Source organism: Indicator indicator, chromosome 1 (assembly GCF_027791375.1).
Source record: "Indicator indicator isolate 239-I01 chromosome 1, UM_Iind_1.1, whole genome shotgun sequence".
NCBI lineage: Eukaryota > Metazoa > Chordata > Aves > Piciformes > Indicatoridae > Indicator > Indicator indicator.
Genome location: NC_072010.1, coordinates 32,180,223 through 32,201,124, shown reverse-complemented (window position 1 = coordinate 32,201,124; position 20,902 = coordinate 32,180,223). Strand labels below are relative to the sequence as shown.

The window sequence follows — 20,902 nt, the reverse complement described above, 5'->3', positions numbered from 1 at the left end:
TTTGCAGCCTTTGATGATTCACAGCTCAGAATGACCCTGAGGTAGGGGTGATAGTATTTTATTTAACAGACCCTCATGGATTTTCCTTGTATGAAGTGTCCTTGTTCACTGAGCCCGTGTAAACCTTTGGCATCCCTAATATCTTGGATGGTGCTACAGTTATGATCAGAGTATCCAGCAATCAAGACATGTGAAACAAGTTTACTTAAACTAAATTTGAAGTCCTGTGGCATAGTATCATTTTGGAGCAGTTCTTCCATCCAGAAATCCTGTTTGATTGGTGCTTCTGTTAAACAGTGCTTGGTGAGTCAACCAAAATTGTTGAGTGCCTGAAGGCAAGTTGGTGTTAAATATGAACGAACACTAAAGGAAATGAGAATGGGCTTTGCTTGTTCCTGTATGATGATGAGCAAGTAATTTAAACCCAGATATGTGTATGTAGCTCCTGTTTGCTTATGGCCTTGCTTGCACCTACCTGTAAGTGCTGTCAGTGGTGACAGAAGCTGTGAAAACAAAGCATTTGTGCCAGTTAAAGTGTGACCTGCTCCCCACCCACACCAAGCCCCCAAGTAAAATACCCAGAAGCTGCTGCCCTGAGACTGTATAGGCTGTTGAGAATGGTATGGTAAAGAAATACATTCTCATGTAAGAGCAAATGTGGCTGCTGTCCTTGTGGTAGTGCATGAAATGATGAAATGAAAGTTAGATAGGCTGCAGTTGACTATAATGTTGGTTAAGCTTTGAGAATGTAGTTTTGAGAGCATGGTATTGCTACTGGGGATGGGGGTGTGGGGTGGGGTGGTGGTGGTGTTAGCTCTGTACACAAATGAACCTTTTTCTTTAAGAATTCAAGAACCTTCTTCAAGCCAATCGAATTCCCGTTGTATCAAAATTTCACCACTTAGTCTTTGTAAGTTTGTAGCAAATAGCAGCCTTTAGGTGCTTTAGGACATGGTGTTAGTCATCTCTTTTCCTCAAACCTGTCAATACAAATGCCTTTTAGTGAAGTGAGAGGTACCATTGGGACCATTTCTGATTTGACTTTTGGTAAAAGGAATAAATTGTCTGAGCTGGTGTAGACAATATACTGTGAACTTGGTATTAAAAGTTTTCCAATGATGAATGTGCATGTTTGACTACAGCCACAAATATATAACACTTCAATTGTCTGTAGAGCACACTCACTTCGTTTTTTGATGTTACAGTAATAAAAAAAAAAAATCAGATGTTGATTATATATGTGTTGGAATATTTGAAATTCAGTGTAAGCGCAATGCACTCCTGCATCTGGGTTGAGGCAATCCCAAGCACAAATACAGGCTGGGCAGGGACTGGCTGGAGAGCAGCCCTGAGGAGAGGGACTTGGGGTTGATGGTAGATGAGAAGCTCAACATGAGCTGTCAATGTGCACTTGCAGCCCAGAAAGCCAACCAGATCCTGGGCTGCATCAGGAGAAGTGTGGCCAGCAGGTCAAGGGAGGTGATTCTTCCCCTCTACTCTGCTCTGGTGAGACCCCACCTGGAGTACTGCATCCAGTTCTGGAGCCCCTCTTACAAGAGGGATATGGACATGCTGGAAGGTGTCCAGAGAAAGGCCACCAGGATGATCAGAGGGCTGGAGCACCTATCCTATGAGGACAGACTGAAAGAGTTGGGGCTGTTCAGTCTGGAGAAGAGAAGGCTCCGAGGTGACCTTCTTGTGGCCTTCCAGTATCTGAAGGGGGCCTACAAGAAAGCTGGGGAGGGACTTTTTAGGATATCAGGTAGTGACAGGACTAGGGGGAATGGAATAAAGCTGGAAGTGGGGAGACTGGATGCGAGGAAGTTCTTTGCTATGAGAGTGGCAAGACCCTGGAATGGGTTTTCCAGGGAGGTGGTTGAGACCCCATCTGTGGAGGTGTTTAAGGCCAGGCTGGATGAGGCTCTGGCCAGCCTGATGTAGTGTGAGGTGTCCCTGCCCATGGCAGGGGGGTTGCAACTAGATGACCCTTGTGGTCCCTTCCAACCCTGACTGATTCTATGATTCTATGAACTGCATGCAGTAAAATCAACTTAGAGTTCTTACGTGTGACACAAGACTGTGTAAAGTTGCTAAATGCACGTTTGACTTCAACCTCTTTAAACCTGTTAACATACATTAATTATATGTCACAGGTGAAACTCTAACTCAAAAATTATCATCAGCTAGAGTAATTCTTAATCTAAATACTAGTGCTAAAAGATAACTTAGTTAAGTTATCTTTAACACTAAACTTTTATCTTAAAGATAAGTTATGGAATCTGCTGCTTTCAAGCCTCAGAAACAGTTTTTGTCATGGAAATGTAACTGGGTTTGTTGAGAGATAAATGCATCAAGACTTAAAATACAAGATTCCCAGTAGTTTTCCAGGATCCGTAAGAAGTAATGAGACTCCATTTGTAGCTGTTAAAGCACACAAAGAAAGTATGGTTCCTGCTTTGAGGTATATGTCTATCATAATGGTTAGCGTAAGTATTGTGGAGAAACAAGGAAGGTGCACTGGTAGAACAGCAAAAAGAGTATGGATTTAATGTAGGTCAGCATTAACAGGAGTTAAATTTTTAAAGAATTTGCAGAAATGGTCTTACTGTTCTGAGGATCTGGCTGTTTATTTTAGTATATTGTATGAATATTTTAGTTTTTCTGTTTGCCTGAGCAGCACTGATGCATTTATTGTCTTGCAGTCTCTATCCTGAGAACAGAACCAGATCTAAAATAGTGGAGGTTAATCCTATGAGCCTGTTCTGTCCTTTAGTGCTCTCCATGTCCAGCTTATCAAAGTTTTGCACTAAGCAGAGGCATAGTTTTGGCTTTTATTGGAGTTTTTGTTCTGACTCTTGAGAAATCTCAGGAATTTGATCTGTGCCTGGCATCACAAATCACAGCTCCGCAAATTGTTTGTCTTCTGAGAGGGATTTTGCTGATTATTGCAGTTCACTCGCCTACCAGCATGATCACGTTTGATGGGTTCAGACCTTTGCAGTATTGCAAATTGGAGCCTTGAATGATGGATCAAAGGAGCAGAAGGAGATCAAATGCTTACTGCCTTGGCCAGTACAAGACTGGTGTGTAGCAGCTGTAAAGCTAGCAGGAGGCAGTTTCAAAGTAAATAAAAAGAGATGGTTCTGTACTCAGAATGTAATTGAGCTGTTAAATTCCTTGCCAGAAGATGTGAATGTGAAGGTGGTATTTGCTAAAGGCTTACACAACCTTAGAGGAGACCAAAGAGATACGTGAAAGAAAATCCATCAAAAGGTACTAAGATTGAGAGGACATCTGATTTAAGAGACGCCATGCCACAAAAGCCTGGTGGACACTGGGATGCATACTCAGTAGGAGAATCATACATGGCTGCTCTGTCCTTAGGCTCCTTTGTAAGTATCTGCTTTTGGCCACCTTGCTGGAGTTGCAATGTTGGGCAAAGCAGACCTTTAGTCTGGTCCTGTACTATTGTTCTCAGGCTCTGATTTCCAGCCCATTTCACCCCTGCATTTCTTCCCCTCCTCCCCAAATAATACAGCTTGCATCAGGGCTAATTGAAGTTTTTTCTTTCTAACCATGGAAGTAACTTTTGAGGAGAAAGGTAATGAAGGCAAAAGCAAGAGTAGCTCTTCTAAGGTTTTATGTAGTCATTTACCTTTGCTTTTGCTAACTGTGAGAACTTTGAAGGCTGCAGCACAGATCTTTCTATTTGATTGAGTCTGGAAACAGTCTAGCAGAGCTCATTAGATACTCTCTCTGAGCTGTAAGGCTCTTCCAGTTCCCACATCTTGCCAACAGCTGTGGTGATACAGGATCAGGAACACCATGTAACTGTGCTGCAGCATATTGTCTTACTCATGCAGGTTGTCTTTGGGATTTCTGCACTGTACTCTAGTGAGCAAACCCTAAAATCATCATCTGTGCATGGCAGAAAAGTTACAGAGTTGGACTTTGATCATAATATGAGAAGGCATAAAACACCTACACGTTAGATTCCTGCTCTGCTGGAAAAGAACACTATTTGCTGTTCATTTTAGAGAACGAGTTGGAAATATCACAAGACCTGGCAATGGTGCAGACCTTAGATAAAGTTAGTATTGATCAGACTCCTAATCTAACAGTACCTTTTTCTCTGTTTAGCTGATTCTTATCAGCCTGGCTTGCAGGACCTTTAATTTGTCTCCCCTGAGATTACCAGTTTCAGCAATGAGAAAATATACTGCTTTATCCCTAATACTTGCCAAAGGCTTTATTTAAGTAGTAGAGAGGCAATAAATGACTGGGTTTGGTGCTACACTTGCTTGTTCTGTTTGTGTTTTTTGACGCTTAGCCTGTTCATTGCTAGTTTGTTTGCTTAATTCTTCTTCCTAATTGAGAGAGTCTGTAACCACCTCTGACATGTTCTTTTTCTTCATCTGTACACCGTAGTACAAAATCAAGAACTTCTTTTGAGATAACAAGCAGCTTTCTGTGGAGCTACAGCAGTCGATTTGTAGGTCAAGGTTTTCTGTTAACAAATTTTGGAAAAAATGAATCTTTCTGTTCCTCTGACTTCTGCTACAGAACAAGAAAATTGTCTGAAACCTGACATATGAAAAGCCAAAAGAGATTTTTTTTTAAAATTACTTTAAATTTTGTAATTTCAGGATAATTACACATTACTTGTATTGTACAATCTCAGTGTTGCACTGTGTTGGCATCTGTGCCTTCTCCATAACCCCAAAGTCCCCAGATTATGGTCACTGCCAAAGACCCTCAGCATTCTTCTTCATCTCCTAGTGCTCAGGTGTTGTAGGCTCTCCCATCACACTGCTCCTTCCTTGTCCTCACTGCTCAGGGAGTTCAGCACTGCAAGTTTCATGAGCATCTGGTCCATGGCTCTAGCAAGCCCCTTGGATCCTCATTTTCCTGAGGCATTTCCCTAGCAAGCAGCCTTGGGCTTTTAAATCTGAATTTTCATCTCCTTGATGTGCTCCTGCAGCTAGTGAAGTGCCACCCCCTTACACAGGATTCCAAATCTTCCTTCAGGAAATGTGAGCAAGAAAACCCACCACCTCCTTTTGGCCAGGCTTTCCATACTTGGAACAAAGCTGCTGTTGAAAACTTAGGGTGAGGTATGGTGTCAAAGGCAAAAAATTATGTAACCTGGAAAAATGTAGAGATACAGTTTTTAAGGTAAATGAAATAAATCTTGGGGTGGAACTAGAGGAATCCCCTTTTAATATCCAGAAAGATGGCAGGTTTCATGAACTCCGTATAAACTAAGGTTATGTCCTCCAAAATCACACTACCCGTAAACAAGAGAATTCTTCACTCATTTGTAGCATTATCAGAAGTTTACAGATCTTCTGAATGGCTCAATTTTTTAAGAGTTGTCTTCTAACTGCTTGATTTTGAAACCTTAACATGTTGAACTTGCATATCATCACACCCTAAGAGGGTTCTAAATGAGTAGCTGCTGTTTACAGCTCTAATTATTGTATGGGTTTTGTGAACATCTTTATTTCTGAAGCAACAGAACAGTATTATTTTCTGAAGCTTAAGAAGATCCAACACGGTGTTAAATGATAATGACCAGGATGTTAAACTGTTGCCAACACAGACAGAAAGAGCTTTTTGGGAGACTGTAGCTTCAGCTGTGTGTGGTACTCCTACAACACACATTTTTAGGAAAAGGAATCAACTGTCTGGTTCTACAGACTATGATGTGATTTCTTTCAGAAAGGCAGGCAACTGGGCTTTCTTTTTCTGAGTGCTTGCTCATCCATGTTCCTCAGGTGTCATCATACATCTCCCTCCCACCTTCCCCAGTCCTTGCCACACTTCTTTTCTGACATTTTGTAGTGAATGACGATGATTTGTAGAGACAGTGTTTTGAGACAATGTTCTGTGTGATGTATTGATACATAGGACTTACAGAATGTCTGTTTCAGAAGTAATTAAATCCCATAATGCTAATTTTCTGATCATGAATGTCTCATGCCTTATGGGTTGCTTTTCTGTAAGCATAGGAAATTATGCAAGCTTATCTCTCCAAATGAAAACACCTTTAGTTTTTTAACTAGTAGTTGTTTTCCTGTCAATCTAAATTTCTGCCTTATGTTGCAGAACAGGAGACAAAATTAGGGCTAGCCAATAGTAATCTATCAAAGATGAAATAATTCTAGCCTAAGAAAATAATACTTATTTTGTCATAGACCCAAGATGACTCCTCCCCTTCATCCCCAATCCTGATTCATTAGTCAAGAGAATTAGGGCAACACAATACTTATGCAAATAAATTTATGGATGAGGCACTGCCATTTGAAATTGTAATGTGTGTTTGCCTGTCCTTCTTCTGCTTTGACACCGATGAGGAGAGAAGGGGGAAGATAATTTTCTTAAACTGTTCCCATCTTACTGAATGGAAACCTTCTAATGCTTTTAAGTAAGAGGTGAAACTAACAATGCCACTGATTGCTGCAAATGATGAAGTAATTTTCCCCTTTCTTTAAGATTTAAGGAAATATTAACTACTGTAGAAAAGAAGTGACCAATTGTGACTTACACAATTGTAACAGGTATGACTGCAAAAACATGATTAAAACCAAGATGTGAGTGTTTGCTGTGAAACACTGGTCAATGGGGGAGCAGGTACTGAAGGTCTACAGGTGGGGCTGTGATTTCACCTTGGCTCACAGCATCAAGGCTACCATACCAAGAAACCACCTCTGGCTCTGGTGGAGATGGAATATTTCAAGGGAATCATCATCATGTATTTTTTTCTGGTTCTTATATTTTTTTCCTAGGCATCTCTTTTTGTCCGCTGTCTTTACTGATTTCTTGAATCATGCTGCTGCCCAATCATAGCAAAGCCCCACAGCCCTGCTGGTGAAAGGGAGGTGTATAGTGAAAGAAAAGTGAAAAGTAGTTGTATAATGGGGGGTAAGACAAGATAAGGGGGAAAATGTGATCGTCAAAGGATCAAAAATGGGGTTTCTGCCTGGAGATGTGAAGGACCAGGGAATGGAAGCAGTTCACAGTCACCAGGGAACACTGAGCTAGATAGACCTTTGTCTGACGTATTGCAGCCACTCTTACATTTTGTCTTCATGTAGGAAAAAAACCCAAATAGGTGATAACTATGCCAGTGTACGGCCAAGTGTGATAGAAGAGTGATAAAAATCGATGTACAAGTGTGGGAGGAAGGAATACAATGCGTGCTTTTGTCGGTTTGGCACTGGTCTTTCTTAAGGGAAAGTTCAGGAAACTCACAGGTGCACAGATATTCTTTCATTTTGGTGAATGAGGGTCAGTCCTGCCTAGAACTGCCTTTGTGTGCTTGATGCCCCTTTTTCTCACCCAAGAAGATGGGCAGGGAGGCAAGAGGAGCTGACCTGCACGGGAGCAGTTTAGGTTCTCCCTTGAGGAAAAAGAAGGAAGTTCCTTTTTACTCCTACCCTGGCAATTGAAGATCAGAGAAAGTATGGAAATTGCAATTCTTTCCTGAAGAAAGTCCTCGTAGTACTGTTAGGGTAAGTTCATTCTGATCCAGCTCTTAATGAGAGAAAGATTAGTAGAATTATTTTGCATGCACATCACATTCCAAGTAATGTTGGAACAATTGTTAGTGTTTGTGACTTAAGCACTTTACATTGCAGCTTTCTTAATTTTCTAGTAGCGTTAAACATACAATTTCAACTTAAAAGACAGAAAAGATAACTGATGTATAAATAACTCAGGACCTTTTTCTGGCACAGCCTACAGCAGTGGAACACAAGCATCTACCTGAGTGAATGAACATATGCAGAATGTATTTATGTTATATTGAATATGTTTATGAGGTAGAAAGGAAACATGCACAGCATTGTTCTTTTTTTTCCCTTACATCAAAGCAAAACACTCCCCCACCCTGGTTTGAAAAATTATTCAGGTTTATAGCTAGTTTGAAGCATATTGATTGTAGGTGATACAATGGATGAGTTAGTGGAACAGGGGATTTTGTCATCCCCATATTCCTTCTGTTCCTGCTATGTGAATTAAACAGCTGAGTGACATGCCTTTGATCAGTGATGGCATGGAAAAATTTCAAACCCTGACAACAGAAATGCATGACTACTCATGAAAATGGGAAAAGATGACAGGATTGAAGTTAGTGTTGTAGTGGATGACTTTACATGTCTGCCACATATGTCAGTGTTATCTACACAGAAATAAAAAAAAAAAAACAGTGAAGAGTGCTTAACCTACCGTGAGTTTTAAATTTTTTAAAAAACCAAACCACTGATTTAATTTTAGTAATTATTAGAGATGTACATTTTTCACTTAAAAAAAAGTTTCAAATGCTCTTTCTTTAATATAGGTTTATTCTTTTATAAGAGGGAAGTAGGCACTTTGAACCAAAGGCCTGGCAAATAAAAGCTTTCCAGTAAATCTTCAAAGAATAGATATATTCATATATATATATATATATATATATATATATACACACACACATTCATAGAATAGTTTGATTTGAATCTTGCCTGTGATTATCAGCTTGTGAATAGTTTATATTCCGAAAGTATTTTCTGTAGTAAATGCAAACCCATCAAATTCTCTACTATGTTTTCATGAGTACAGTCATGCCATGATGAAAAACTGCTACTGCTTTCTGATACTAGAATACTAATGTTTTCTTGGTATTGAGTGTCTTAAGAGCCCAACTCAAAGCCAAGCTACCACAGTGTATTTTAATTCAGATATAAGTATATTACTTGTTTGAAATATTTTTTTGTTGTTTTTTTTCTTTTGAATTTCTGTTTGAAATAATTTTTTGTTGTATTTTTCTTTTAAACTGTGGTGACATTTTAAATTTCAGTCAAACTTCTATTACATGTGAAGTGTTTAAAAGTGTCTAAATGAAAATGAATGATTTGACATCCTGCTGGCAACAGCTTGTTCCAGGCTTTGTGCTGATGCAGGCTGTGTATTTGACAGCACCCAGAGCTTCTTCAAAACATATAGATTTGTTATGGAGCTTTTTCAGATTGTCTTGTCACTTGCACATTTACAGAATTGTGTCCACAAAGGGTTTTTCATGTAAGTGTTCTGTGTGATGGTGTTTGCTTGTTCTTATCCTAGAAAGAGGAGCAGGATTTGGCATTTCTTTTAGGGGAGGTTTTATGGTTACTTTTCACAGAAGTCTCATATATGGAAGATGAGTGGTTTCTGAGGAATTTTTGGAAGGTACCCATTTTGAAATAACTTGTGCAGGAAAGGAGGGAGATTGACACATGTTTAAAGAACTGTGTTTTACTACGAGTCTTTTGTTTGTAGATAGTTAATGCATTTGGACAAACTCAGAGTAAGTCTTGGGATATGTGAACAGTTCTTCACCTTGCATGCCTAAAATGTAGAGTGATCTGATTTTTAAACAGCTCAGTTTGAAAAAGTTCCACTTGGAACCACATCCTTTATGATCCTACTTTTTAGACAGTGGGTTCATTCTGATGGAGTATTCTGTAGAGGCTGGATTTCCCCATTTGGTAAAATCATAGTGCAATGTGCTTCAGTCACTCCTGCCTGCTCTGGAGATGCAGAGTCCCTCTCTCAATTCATCTCTGGTGAGGGACCTAGTTAACAACACCTGTTGTAAGTTACTAGTGAAATAGAAGGATAAGTGTACCTTGCATTTGCATTCCAAATGACTGTGCATAAGATGGATTTGTTCCCTCTAAAATGCGGAAAAAAACTCTTCTCAGCCTGTCCTGTGTTAGCTCTTTTCCTCAGTTGTCACTTCTAGTATGGATTCTATGGCATTTTGTTGACACTCCTAGCACTTTTATTTTTTTTTCTCTACAATATTGATGTTTTTGGAAAGTTGAGAAACTACTTGATTGTTTTGTTGTTAGTGTTTTTTTTCTCCTTAATAGCATTTTGCTTGAATTTTGGTTATATATGAGCTATGAGTGATGGTTGGGTTCAATGATGGACAAGACTTAAACGTAAGAGTTAGTACAGCTTCTTTTTGCATTTTATGATGATTTTTCAGTCTGCTTTTGTGGAGTGACTGATCTGCAGTGCTGGTGGTTACATTGGTTTCTGTTGTTCCATAGAAACTATTAAAGCTTTAACATATAAATAGGAAGATTTGATAACTAGTGAAGATGAAGAGGGTATTAGAGTGATGCATCTTAAGTGGTGGTCTGTTCAAAACTGATAGTACTAGTTGCTTTTAGTAAGCATTGACTTTACAAGCACAAATGATTAGTAGGAAGTAGTGACTTCACTATTGTAGGAGGTCATTACTGGAAACCCTGTTACATGAAACTTTGAAATATTTTTATTAAGCATTTGATATGTATATGTAATTAGAAAATTTTAACATTCCGTGCAGAAGCAACTAGTTTCCCATAACAAAAGTATCCCCCCCCCCCAGCATTATTTGTTTGGTTTACATGTTTTTGGCAATTGTTATTAATGTAGTAACACAGTTTTAAATTTGATTTTAAGTCACTTGAGAAATCATTTAACTTTAAAATCAAGCTGATCTCTTTTTTTTCCCCCAAAAATTCAGTACAATAGATTAGCATAAACACTAATAAACATTCAAAGTCATTTATTCCAGTTAAAATCCAGTCTGAAATTTTTGTAAGCAAAACATATTTTAAGCTTGCTTATTATGTGGAAATACTCTCACTGCTGTTCATCAGAGCAGTGTGGTCTATGCATGTTAGTCATACAAGTACACAAAAATTCAGCTGGTCGAAAGACAGCATGGAGAAAACAGATACTACAAATAGCATAAAACATTCAATCTGTGCTTACAATGTTTAGCAGATAATTTTTATTAAATTCAGGCATAGAATTTTCTTTCAGCTTAAGTAAGCCAGAGATGGATGTCATTATGAGATTTACATACCATTAGCTCGCATCAGTTGATTAGTAGCCGATCTCTGTGGTACAAGGCTAGTTAGATACGTTATTTGTGGTGCCAGGAGGCTGCAGGTCAAGGTTTACTGGCTGCATGCTCATTTCCTCTGCTTCTGTGATTACTTGATAAAATGAAGTGCATCACTGTGAACAATCGACCCTTTTGAACAATCCAGACTGGTCATCAGTCTAAATCCACATTTTAAAGCCGTCATTATAGCCTCAAACTTAAGAGTTTCCAGGGTGCAGACAAAGGTGTTGTCCTCCTTCAGTACCAGTCGTGTACCATTTTCAGACTTTATGAAGTACTTGAATTGAATAATATTTGAAGATACTGAAAACTCTTCTGGAAATCCATCCAGCCTGCTTTTGGACACCAGTACAATTCTGGCTTTTATTTTTGCAATGAAATCAGGAGCATTACAAAAGATTCTAAGTCCTTGGGAACGGTCGTGGCTGTCAGTTATTTCCAGGAAAGTAGTCTCTCGAGATGCTAGCTGTTCCTTCTCCCACCTTGATTTCACTGCATCCGAGAGTACCTTAAGCTGGAAAAAATCAGCTTCTTGTGCCAAAAGTTGATTTTCTCGAAACCCTTCTGGTAGAAGAAGTTCTCCATTTCGTAGGAAGTTGAGAATGTGTCTGAAAAGGAGTCCATCTCTGTCTATGAAATAATGACCATCTGCATCATATGGGCACATTATTTTTCCATTTATGATCCCTTCCAGAAAAGAATCTGGATACTTGGTTAGTGTCTGTTTTTGTGTGATATATAGATAGCCACCAACATTCAGAGTAATCAGAGATGTTTTATAGTCCTTGTCTTGCTCAGAGCCTTCAGAGTTGCTCTGTTTTTCTTCACATTCATTTTCTCTTCTGTTTATTTTTTTCTCCATTATCAAATCTAAAACAAAACGCCAGCTATCTTGCTTTATGCTTGTCAGCTTGCAAAGATATTTATTATATCTTTTTTCTTTTAATTTTTAAAAAAGCACCTTTATACAGCTCCGGCACGATGTTGGAATGGAAATGCTGCTAGCATTGCTCCGACTGTCAGCTCGGGTTTGCAGTAGGTGGCGTGTCAGCTGTGTATGCAGGGCGATATCAGGAGTATGACTGTAAAGCAGAATTTGCATTTAACTGTGTAAGGGAAGAAGGGCATAACAACTGTTGGTCTTTTTCTTTAAGTGTAAGAAGTTTGCATAGTTTTGGAGGCTATTCACAGAAATGCATACTGCTATTCTAAATAACACCCTATTTTTAATGCTTTATGATGTATTTTGTAGCATCTGCTGGCCAAATCACGTTTAGTGCTTACAGTGTTAAACAGACAGCTTCATTTATGTTTCAAGAATTTTAATCTTCACAAAGCATCTTTTCACATTTTTTTTGTGTCAGTTACAGTACCTGATGCATCAGGACAACCCTGAAAGGCAGGGTCTCCCTGTAGAAGGAGGGTGTTGTCTGTGGAGTGTGTGCACATACAGATTCCTCGTTTATCAAACACGTGTGCAGTGGTAAGATATTTTCACAGAAGATACTCTGGAAGTGATACTGAGGGACTTGTTGATTTGACTGCTTTAAGTTTGTGGTGAAAGCTCCCATTTGCAGTCAATGGGAGTATCCACACCAACAAAACAACTGCAGCCTGATTAGGTTTCACTTTTTGCCACAGACGAAAACTGTTTTAGAGAGAAGATTACTGTTTATATTGGTGATTTTTTTTTTTAAGTCGCTAAGGCTGTCTAGTATCAGTTTGTTCCCTCTCTATAGAAAACAACTCATCTGCCCTGCAGAACAAAGGGTTAGTGTGCCTACAGATAGCTTTGAACATCACATAACGTTATAGCTTAGCAACACTTGGATATGGGGAGGGGGGAAACATCGGCAGAGCACACTTGATTCAAATGGCTGTCTTCTCTCCATGAATCTGTGCTTTCATGCTTGCTTTCTATTGCCTCTTAAGAAAAGGTTTCCCCTTTAAACACTTGCAGCTTGGAGCAGGAAAGGGAAAGCTCTCCACACATCTCTGTGTGCTTCCTTGGGGAGCGGGTGGGAGCCGCAGCATGCATTCCCCGGCACAGGCGAGAGCGAGCGCTTACCTTGGGCTGGACCTGGAGAGGAAGTCCCATCTTTTGCAAGATGTATTTTTCACTTTAGAGGTAGATATTCTCCTGCTTTGCCTGATTAGCAGTGAAAAGTCAGATTATTCTTCTGTCAATTCTTCCACTTCGTTTCTAAATATTTTATTTCTACCACGCCCACAGTCTCTAAGGCTGTTTATCGATACTGTAGAGTCATCACTGTAATATTTCTTTAACTCAATCTAATAGAAAGAAATGCACTTTTTTTTTTTACTTGCTATTCTCCTTGCAAGGGTATCCCTAGCACTGATACGCTGAATTTTTCTGCTGCTGTGTGTGATATGTTAAGCAGATACTATTCATTAGATTTGATTTATCAGGAGTTAGTCATGGGTTTAATTTTAACTCTTTGATGCCATTGCTATGTTTAGCACAACTCCAGTCACAAAGATCTCAACCGGTTTCTAATGTTTAAACATTTAGGCTTTTTTCAAAATTAACTCCTTTCACAATTATTGAGTGGATAATTGAGAAAATTAAAGAGCCAATTAGTTTCGAGTATCATTTAGCTTAGTGATGGAAAATTCAGTAAGTGTGCTTAGATTGTGCATAGCTACACTGTTGAACTATCTTAGTGGCTGTTAAACCCTAAGAAAAATTATTTCTGTGGCACTTTCATCTTACACAGTGATCTCAAAATACTTTGAAGCTGAATGAGCCATGTCCAGGCACAGATATGTGGGGATTTCCAAGGAGAGCTGAGATCTATAAAAGATATTAACTTTTTCATGGCCAGCTAAGCTGTCTACATTTCCAGAGACAGCAATTACAGAGCAGTATCTGCTCACTTTGTTTTTCACATCTGTCATCTTCTCAATGTTCTAACACTTGCAGTTGAAATTTTCCACTTTTTTTGAAGCAGTAAGTATTCTCTGAAAGATCATGCAAAATCAGTTTAGTGGCTTGTATGATAAAATATTCAAGATCGATTTGATGTGGAAAATACACTCTGTGGAGATCATGAATATTTACATTTAAACCTTTGAAACTTGAAAAACGTAGAACTAGTTTAAAATTTTCATCACCACAAACGCATGTAACTGTTCTTCGCACAGCTGGCAGTCTGTAACACAAGTTTAGAGCCTGGCATATTGCTGTGAGAATTTTCCACATTCTGTGCCATACTACAAGAAAGCTTCTCCCAACAGCCCTCCTTCTTTGCACTTGGTGATACATGTGATAGTGCAGTGCATGTAGTTTTAGTGGAATGGTTTAATGTAGCCATTTTCTGGAGTTATAGCTATACCTATTGGAACTGGATTTCCTTTCTTCTGTCCATGCACTGGAAGATCATTCAAGACTTCTTTTTGGTAAGGGTATGCAATCATTTCTTGCAGTCAAGTTAAGAGACTTTGACCATTCTTGTGCTCTGAGAGTCTTTGTGTTAGTACACCAGGCATTTGATAGCTGATACAAGCCCAGTGTATCCCAGATCTTATTTGCTTCCCAGTTGGATTGAGACAGAGCAACTTGCTGTTGTGTGTGGTTTCATGGAATCACAGAATGTTAGAGGTTGAAAGGGACCTCCAGAGGTCATTGAGTCCAACTCCCCTGCCAAAATCAGGATCACCTAGGGTAGTCTTCACAAGAATGCATCCCGGTGGGTTTTGAAAGTCTCCAGAGAAGGAGACTCCACAACCTCTCTGGGCAGCCTGTTCCAGTGCTCTGTCACCCTCACTGTAAAGAAATTTCTCCTCATGTTGAGGTGAAACCTTCTGTGTTCAAGTTTTCATCCATTGTTCCTTGTCTTATTACTGAGCTTGGCCCCCTCCACTTGACACCCACCCCTCAGATATTTGTAGACATTGATCAGATCCCTTCTCAGTCTTCTCTTCTCAAGACTAAATAGCCCCAGGGCTCTCAGTCTCTCTTCATAGGGGAGATGCTCAAGTCCCCTAATCATCCTCGTAGCTCTCCGTTGGACTCTCTCTAGCAGATCCCTGTCTCTTTTGAATTAGGGAGCCCAAAACTGGACACAGTATTCCAGGTGTGGTCTCACCAGGGCGGAATAGAGAGGGAGAAGAACCTCCCTAGACCCACACTTTGAGTGACCTGTTGGGTTTTGCTATATCCAGTTGAAGTATGCTGCTTGCCAGTGTTGGTAGCTAGCAATCCTGAAGTGACTGCTGCTTCACAAATTACAAAGTCACAACATTAATGGATGAGGGGAGAGCAACTGATGTCATTTACCTGGACCTGAGCAAAGCCTTCAACACTGTCCCACACCACATCCTGGTCTCCAAACTGGTGACACATGGGTTTGATGGGTGGACCACGAGATGGATAAAGAACTGGCTTGATGGCTGCACCCGAAGAGTGGCTGTCAATGGCTCCATGTCCCAGTGGAGGCCAGTGACAAGTGGAGTCCCTCAGGGCTCAGTTCTGGGACCAGTCTTGTTCAACATCTTTGTTGGTGCCATGGACAGTGGCATTGAGTGCACCCTCAGCAAGTTTGCTGATGACACCAAGCTGTGTGGTGCAGCAGACACGCTGGAGGGAAGGGATGGCATCCAGAGGGACCTTGACAGGCTGGAGAGGTGGGCACAAGCCAACCTCATGAGGTTCAACAAGACCAAGTGCAAGATCCTGCATGTGGGTCGAGGCAATCCCAAGCACAAATACAGGCTGGGCAGTGACTGGCTGGAAAGCAGCCCTGAGGAGAAGTACTTGGGGGTGCTGGTGGACGAGAAGCTCAACATGAGCCACCAGTGTGCACTTGCAGCCCAGAAAGCCAACCAGATCCTGGGCTGCATCAGGAGAAGTGTGGCCAGCAGGTCAAGGGAGGTGATTCTCCCTCTCTACTCCACTCTCTTGAGACCCCACCTGGAGTACTGCATTCAGTTCTGGAGCCCCTATTACAAGAGGGATCTGGACATGCTGGAAGGTGTCCAGAGAAGGGCCACCAGGATGATCAGAGGGCTGGAGCACCTCTCCTGTGAGGAGAGACTGAAAGAGTTGGGGCTGTTCAGTCTGGAGAAGAGAAGGCTCCGAGGTGACCTTCTTGTGGCCTTCCAGTATCTGAAGGGGGTCTACAAGAAAGCTGGGGAGGGACTTTTTAGGCTATCAGGTAGTGATAGGACTAAGGGGAATGGAATAAGCTGGAGGTGGGGAGATTCAGGCTGGAAGTGAGGAAGAAGTTCTTCCCCATGAGAGTGGTGAGAGCCTGGAATGGGTTGTCCAGGGTGGTGGTTGAGGCCCCATCCCTGGAGGTGTTTAAGGCCAGGCTGGATGAGGCTCTGGCCAGCCTGATGTAGTGTGAGGTGTTCCTGCCCATGGCAGGAGGTTGGAACTAGATGATCCTTGTGGTCCCTTCCAACCCTGACTGATTCTATGATTCTATGACTGCTGCTTCACAAATTATTAGTTTCACCTGTGTGCTGACATTGGCCATTCAAGTAAGGAATACCACAAGAATCCAGCAATTGGAAGGCTATTGTTTTGGTTCCAGATTAAGTCAGGAAATTTTCTAGGCACTCTTGCACACACTTAAGTGAGTGCCTGGGTAGTATACTGCATTTCCAAATTACTCATTCTTTAGGCTGCACTAGGAGGGCAGTCTATAGAGCTTTTCAGTTTCTTCTCGATCAGACAAGCTGTCCTGGAGACACTTAAAATGCATTTCTGATATTTATCATCCACAGAGGAGAAGGAGGCTAGGCATTTACCCCTCTTTCTTTCCTGAGTGTTCCCTTCTGAAAAATAACCTCACTCCTCCTCAATTTCTGTCATCCTCCTGAAAGTCCTGGTCTGGAAGCTTGTGCATGCCACGGAGCTGAGAATTCAAGGCTGGAGCATACTGCAGGAAAGTTGGTGCTTTACCAATGGTTCAGCCTACTCATGTGTCCAAGCCATCAGTGTCACTGAGAATCTGCTGTCAGTGAAAATGACCTGGGTTGCAGAAAACAGCTGCTTTTATTTATTGCAGTACGAAAGGAAATTAGGAGAGATTTCATCTACAAGAAGTAGAGAAGTTTTGAAGTGTGTTAGGAAGCCGTGCTCATGAAATCTATTTGGGTTATTGAGGCAGTTTGCTAGTCATTTAATGTCATAACACAGAAAATCAGCCAGGTTGTTGGACAGTTAAACCATTCAATAGCTACTGTCTCAAAGTGTTGGTAATATAGACATTCTCATTCTAATAATAACTCCAGGATGTTGATTCACAGCTATTGAAGATAAACTCTACATGCTGATTAAAACTGAACATTTTCAAACCAAGAAGTCTGACATTTACATTCAAGAGTTTTAAAAGAGCTAAGACACTCTTTCAAGTTCCTGTTGATATTTTTAATATTTTTTGAACACTGCAGTTCTGTAAGACTGAAAAAGCAAATGCTGGGTCAGTTTTTGAAAGGTGAATTGGATGGCCCAAATATTTAAAAACAAAAAGGGACTGTACAAAAAGCAATAAAACATCTGGCTTCAGAGTCAGCTAAAAATTAAGGGAGTAATATAATACTAATCAATATGAGTAGAGGGAAAATGGATTGTGCCAAAAATTTTCCCCCTTTTTGATTGCATTTTGTTCAGCAAAGCAGGTGATGCTTTTTGAGTATGTTTCATTTATCATTTTGAGGTAGAATATATACTATATTAGTTTCACTTTAATTATACAAAAATTATCTTCGATAACGGCACAAGGGGCAATGGATTTGAGGCATAGGAAGTTCCATGTAAGCATGACAAAAAATTTTTTCACTGTGAGGGTGACTGAACACTGGAAGAGGCTTCCCAGGGCGCTTATGGAGTCTCCCTCTCTGGAGATATTCAAAACCTATCTGGATGCATTCCTGTGAGATCTGGTATAGGTGATTCTGCTCTGGCATGGTGGTTGGACTAGATGATCTTTTGAGGTCCCTTCCAGCTCCTAACATTCTATGATTCTGTGAATTATTGCCAAAATGTTGCTGCAGTTTGATTCTGTTTATTTTTAGTCAGTGATCAAGAGGGTGATAGTTACTGATGGAGTTTGGAGATGATACGGACAGAGAATGTAATCAATAGGGTGATACATTGCTGAAGCAGAAACATTTGGATGGTTGGTTAGAACATTTTTATATGAACAAGTATGCCCAGGAATACATTGTAGATGGGGGTTGTGGTGCCTATGTTTGCAGAAGAATTAGAGCAGAAGCTCTGTCCTATGTACAATGCATCATTGACAAATGACCATGAGGTCATTGTTCTGTGTGGTGGTCAGTAAAACAAATGTAGTACATAATCTTTGGATGCCTAAGTAAGGGAGTCCCAAGTAAAGACTGGGTGAATCTGTTCTCTAGCTGCATAGCTACCAGTGAAGGGTGGTCTGAGAAGGGTACCAGCTTTGAGGCTGTCCTTTAAGTGGAAGAGAGGTGCCACAAAAGCAGAGCTGAGGTCTAGTATAGGAGAGGGCTGTGCCTTATCCAGCCATCACATGTAATAGCCTGGGAATCTGCAGAATGATCCTATAAAGACAGCAGGAACTATTGGGACTTTCAACTTGGATGCCAGGAAGCAGCAGACCAACTTCTACCTGGTGAGGAGCTGGAGGCACATGTGCCCATACCCTGTCCTTCCTGCACTTTCTTCCTCTTTTTCCTGCTGCCTGGGAATCATCCTGAGGCAGGTCTTCATCTCCTCCTTCCCTGGCACTGCTCACGAAGAGCAGGAGCCTGGTAAACTCTGGGTCCTCTCCCACATGCTGTCAGGGCTGATTGTGAAAAACAGTGTCTCAGGAGAGACGTTCATGAACTGCACTTTCTCAGGCCAGTAAGAATTATTAAGAAGCTGAAGCATGCACCTAATGGGAGAGTCAACAAAACATGGTTTATTTTTATTAGGCTTGATAAAGGTGGAGCGTGCATAAATGCTTGGATGGACAGAAATGCTTCCACAGCAGATTCTTCAGCTTCACAGTCAGCGGTCTAACAAGACTCAGTGGCTGGAAATTGGAGCTGGGTGCAGTCAGACTTGAAAACTAACACACTGAAGTCCCCAACCAAATCCATCTCCCTCTCAAAATAAAAATAAACCCAAAAGCCCCAACAGACAACCTCTGCCAGACCATCTTCTGCACAATTCCAGTAAATTTCCCCAGTGTCTGTTTATTAAGATTGCCTTAAGCATCCTAACTCTATTCTGTTCTTTTGAAGGTGATTGTCAGCAGGATTGGAAGCTGGAATCAGTATCTACCCAGCGTATCTCCCTGTCATCTCACTGAAAAGTCAATGATTGAAATTCCTTAATAAATTGGCACTGGAATATTCAGGCAGGGAGGCTGACATGAGCATGCATGGGGCAGCTAATGATGAAACTATGGGTTATGCAGACCAGCCTGTCTGGAGCTGCACTCACAGTGCACTTGTACCTGCCACCCCAGATACAACAGCTGAGAGTGTCAGATGCTTCGAAAAAACACCTGTTTTCCTTTCTAATCTCTGGTCTTAGCTAGTCTTCTTGCTTTATTTTGAGTAGGTATTTTTAACAGGGAATTTACCACATTCATGCCTTATTCATCCTTTGTCTCTTAAGCTGATGTGACTATGGAAATATCAAGGCAGACATACAGCGCTTTGGAATTCCTTTCATTGCAGCTGTGGTCCTGCAACAAATGAAAACAGTCCCAAGTCTCTGAACTTGAGTGTGATGAGTGAAGGCTAATTAGGCTTGCAAAGAGGGTAAAAACTGTGTCCCCCAACTACAGTCTTGCATCCAGAGATTGGTGTGCATTTTCTAGCAGATTTATTCTGCTAGAATCTCTGGATGTGTTAAAATCCCCAAGAGGGTCTGGGAAAAGTGGGACACAAGCCTTGACTATTGGACCATTGATGAGCTTTGACAGCAAGGTAGCTTAGCTGCAAGGTGGTGCTGTTGGAGACTGCAGACAGCCTTGTGTGACTTGAACTTTAAAAGCCAAATCCAGATCGGTGGTAATTAAAAAATTATTAGCCAAGACATCAGAGATGAGCTATTACTAAGGATAAACATGTTTAATTGGCAGGTTTGTAGTTGGTTTGGGGGAGCTATCTGTTTCACTGATCCTGATTCTTAAAAATTGGAAAATTATGCAAAGAGCAAAGAGATTGACAGCGGTGTGTTGGTATTCAGACAGCTGGGCTGGATGGCTGTTATCCTTGAACCTGTACCATGGAAAGTAAGGGGGAAATTGTCATGGAGTTCAAAAGGCAGAAAAGGTCAGTAACTTCATAGGATCATAGAATGGATTGGGTTTGAAAGCACTTTAAAGATCATCTAGTTTCAACCCCTGTGCCATGGTCAGAGCCACCTTCCACTGAATCAGGTTGCTCAAAGCCACATCCAACCTGGCCTTGAAAACATTCAAGTAGGGGCCCTCCACAACTTCCATGGGCAGCCTCACCACCCTCCCAGAGCCCCCTTTGGAACTTGCCCCTCTGCCTCACTGGATAAGTGAAAAAAACACTCGAACATAACAAATGCTGGCAAATATGTCTTTAAAAGTTTTCTGGTCAAACAAACCTGATTTTGTTTATTTTGGAGATGGGAGTTTAAAGTAACAGCATGTTTGCAGCCTGCTTAGCATTTCATATTGCACAGCATGTAGAATCTCATGACATTCTGATTTATGTTTAAAAAATTAAAAAACACAAGCATGGAACAAGATTAAAAAGTGACTGACAATTACCAGAAAGCAATTACTAGTAGAAATACTCTTGGCTTGTAGTTTGAGGGGCTTCTCGAGGATTAACAAGAAGGACCAGCAGTATGTGAGAATCACTGCTTATAAAATATGTTGTGATTGACACAAATGCTGGTCAGACAGTAAATAACTCTGACAGAACTGTCATGGTGTGATCAGGATCACTTCATTCACAGAATCTCTTTAAGGACAATGCATTTTACCCATGTGA

At 40.8% G+C, this 20,902-nt stretch overlaps 2 protein-coding genes across 2 annotated transcripts in view; one reads left to right on the top strand and one right to left on the bottom strand.

Annotated features, from left to right (window-relative positions):
• Nucleotides 1-20,902, top strand: part of GTF2F2 (general transcription factor IIF subunit 2) — a 102,063-nt gene that overhangs the window by 23,081 nt on the left and 58,080 nt on the right. The window lies entirely within an intron of this gene.
• On the bottom strand, nucleotides 11,013-11,786 carry KCTD4 (potassium channel tetramerization domain containing 4). Its single transcript, XM_054384429.1, has one exon. The coding sequence runs from the start codon at nucleotides 11,784-11,786 to the stop codon at nucleotides 11,013-11,015; it is 774 nt and encodes a 257-aa protein (XP_054240404.1).

Excerpts from the sequence above, each read along its gene's own strand:
- KCTD4 (XM_054384429.1), bottom strand. The coding sequence starts at position 11,786 with ATGGAGAAAAAAATAAACAGAAGAGAAAATGAATGTGAAGAAAAACAG.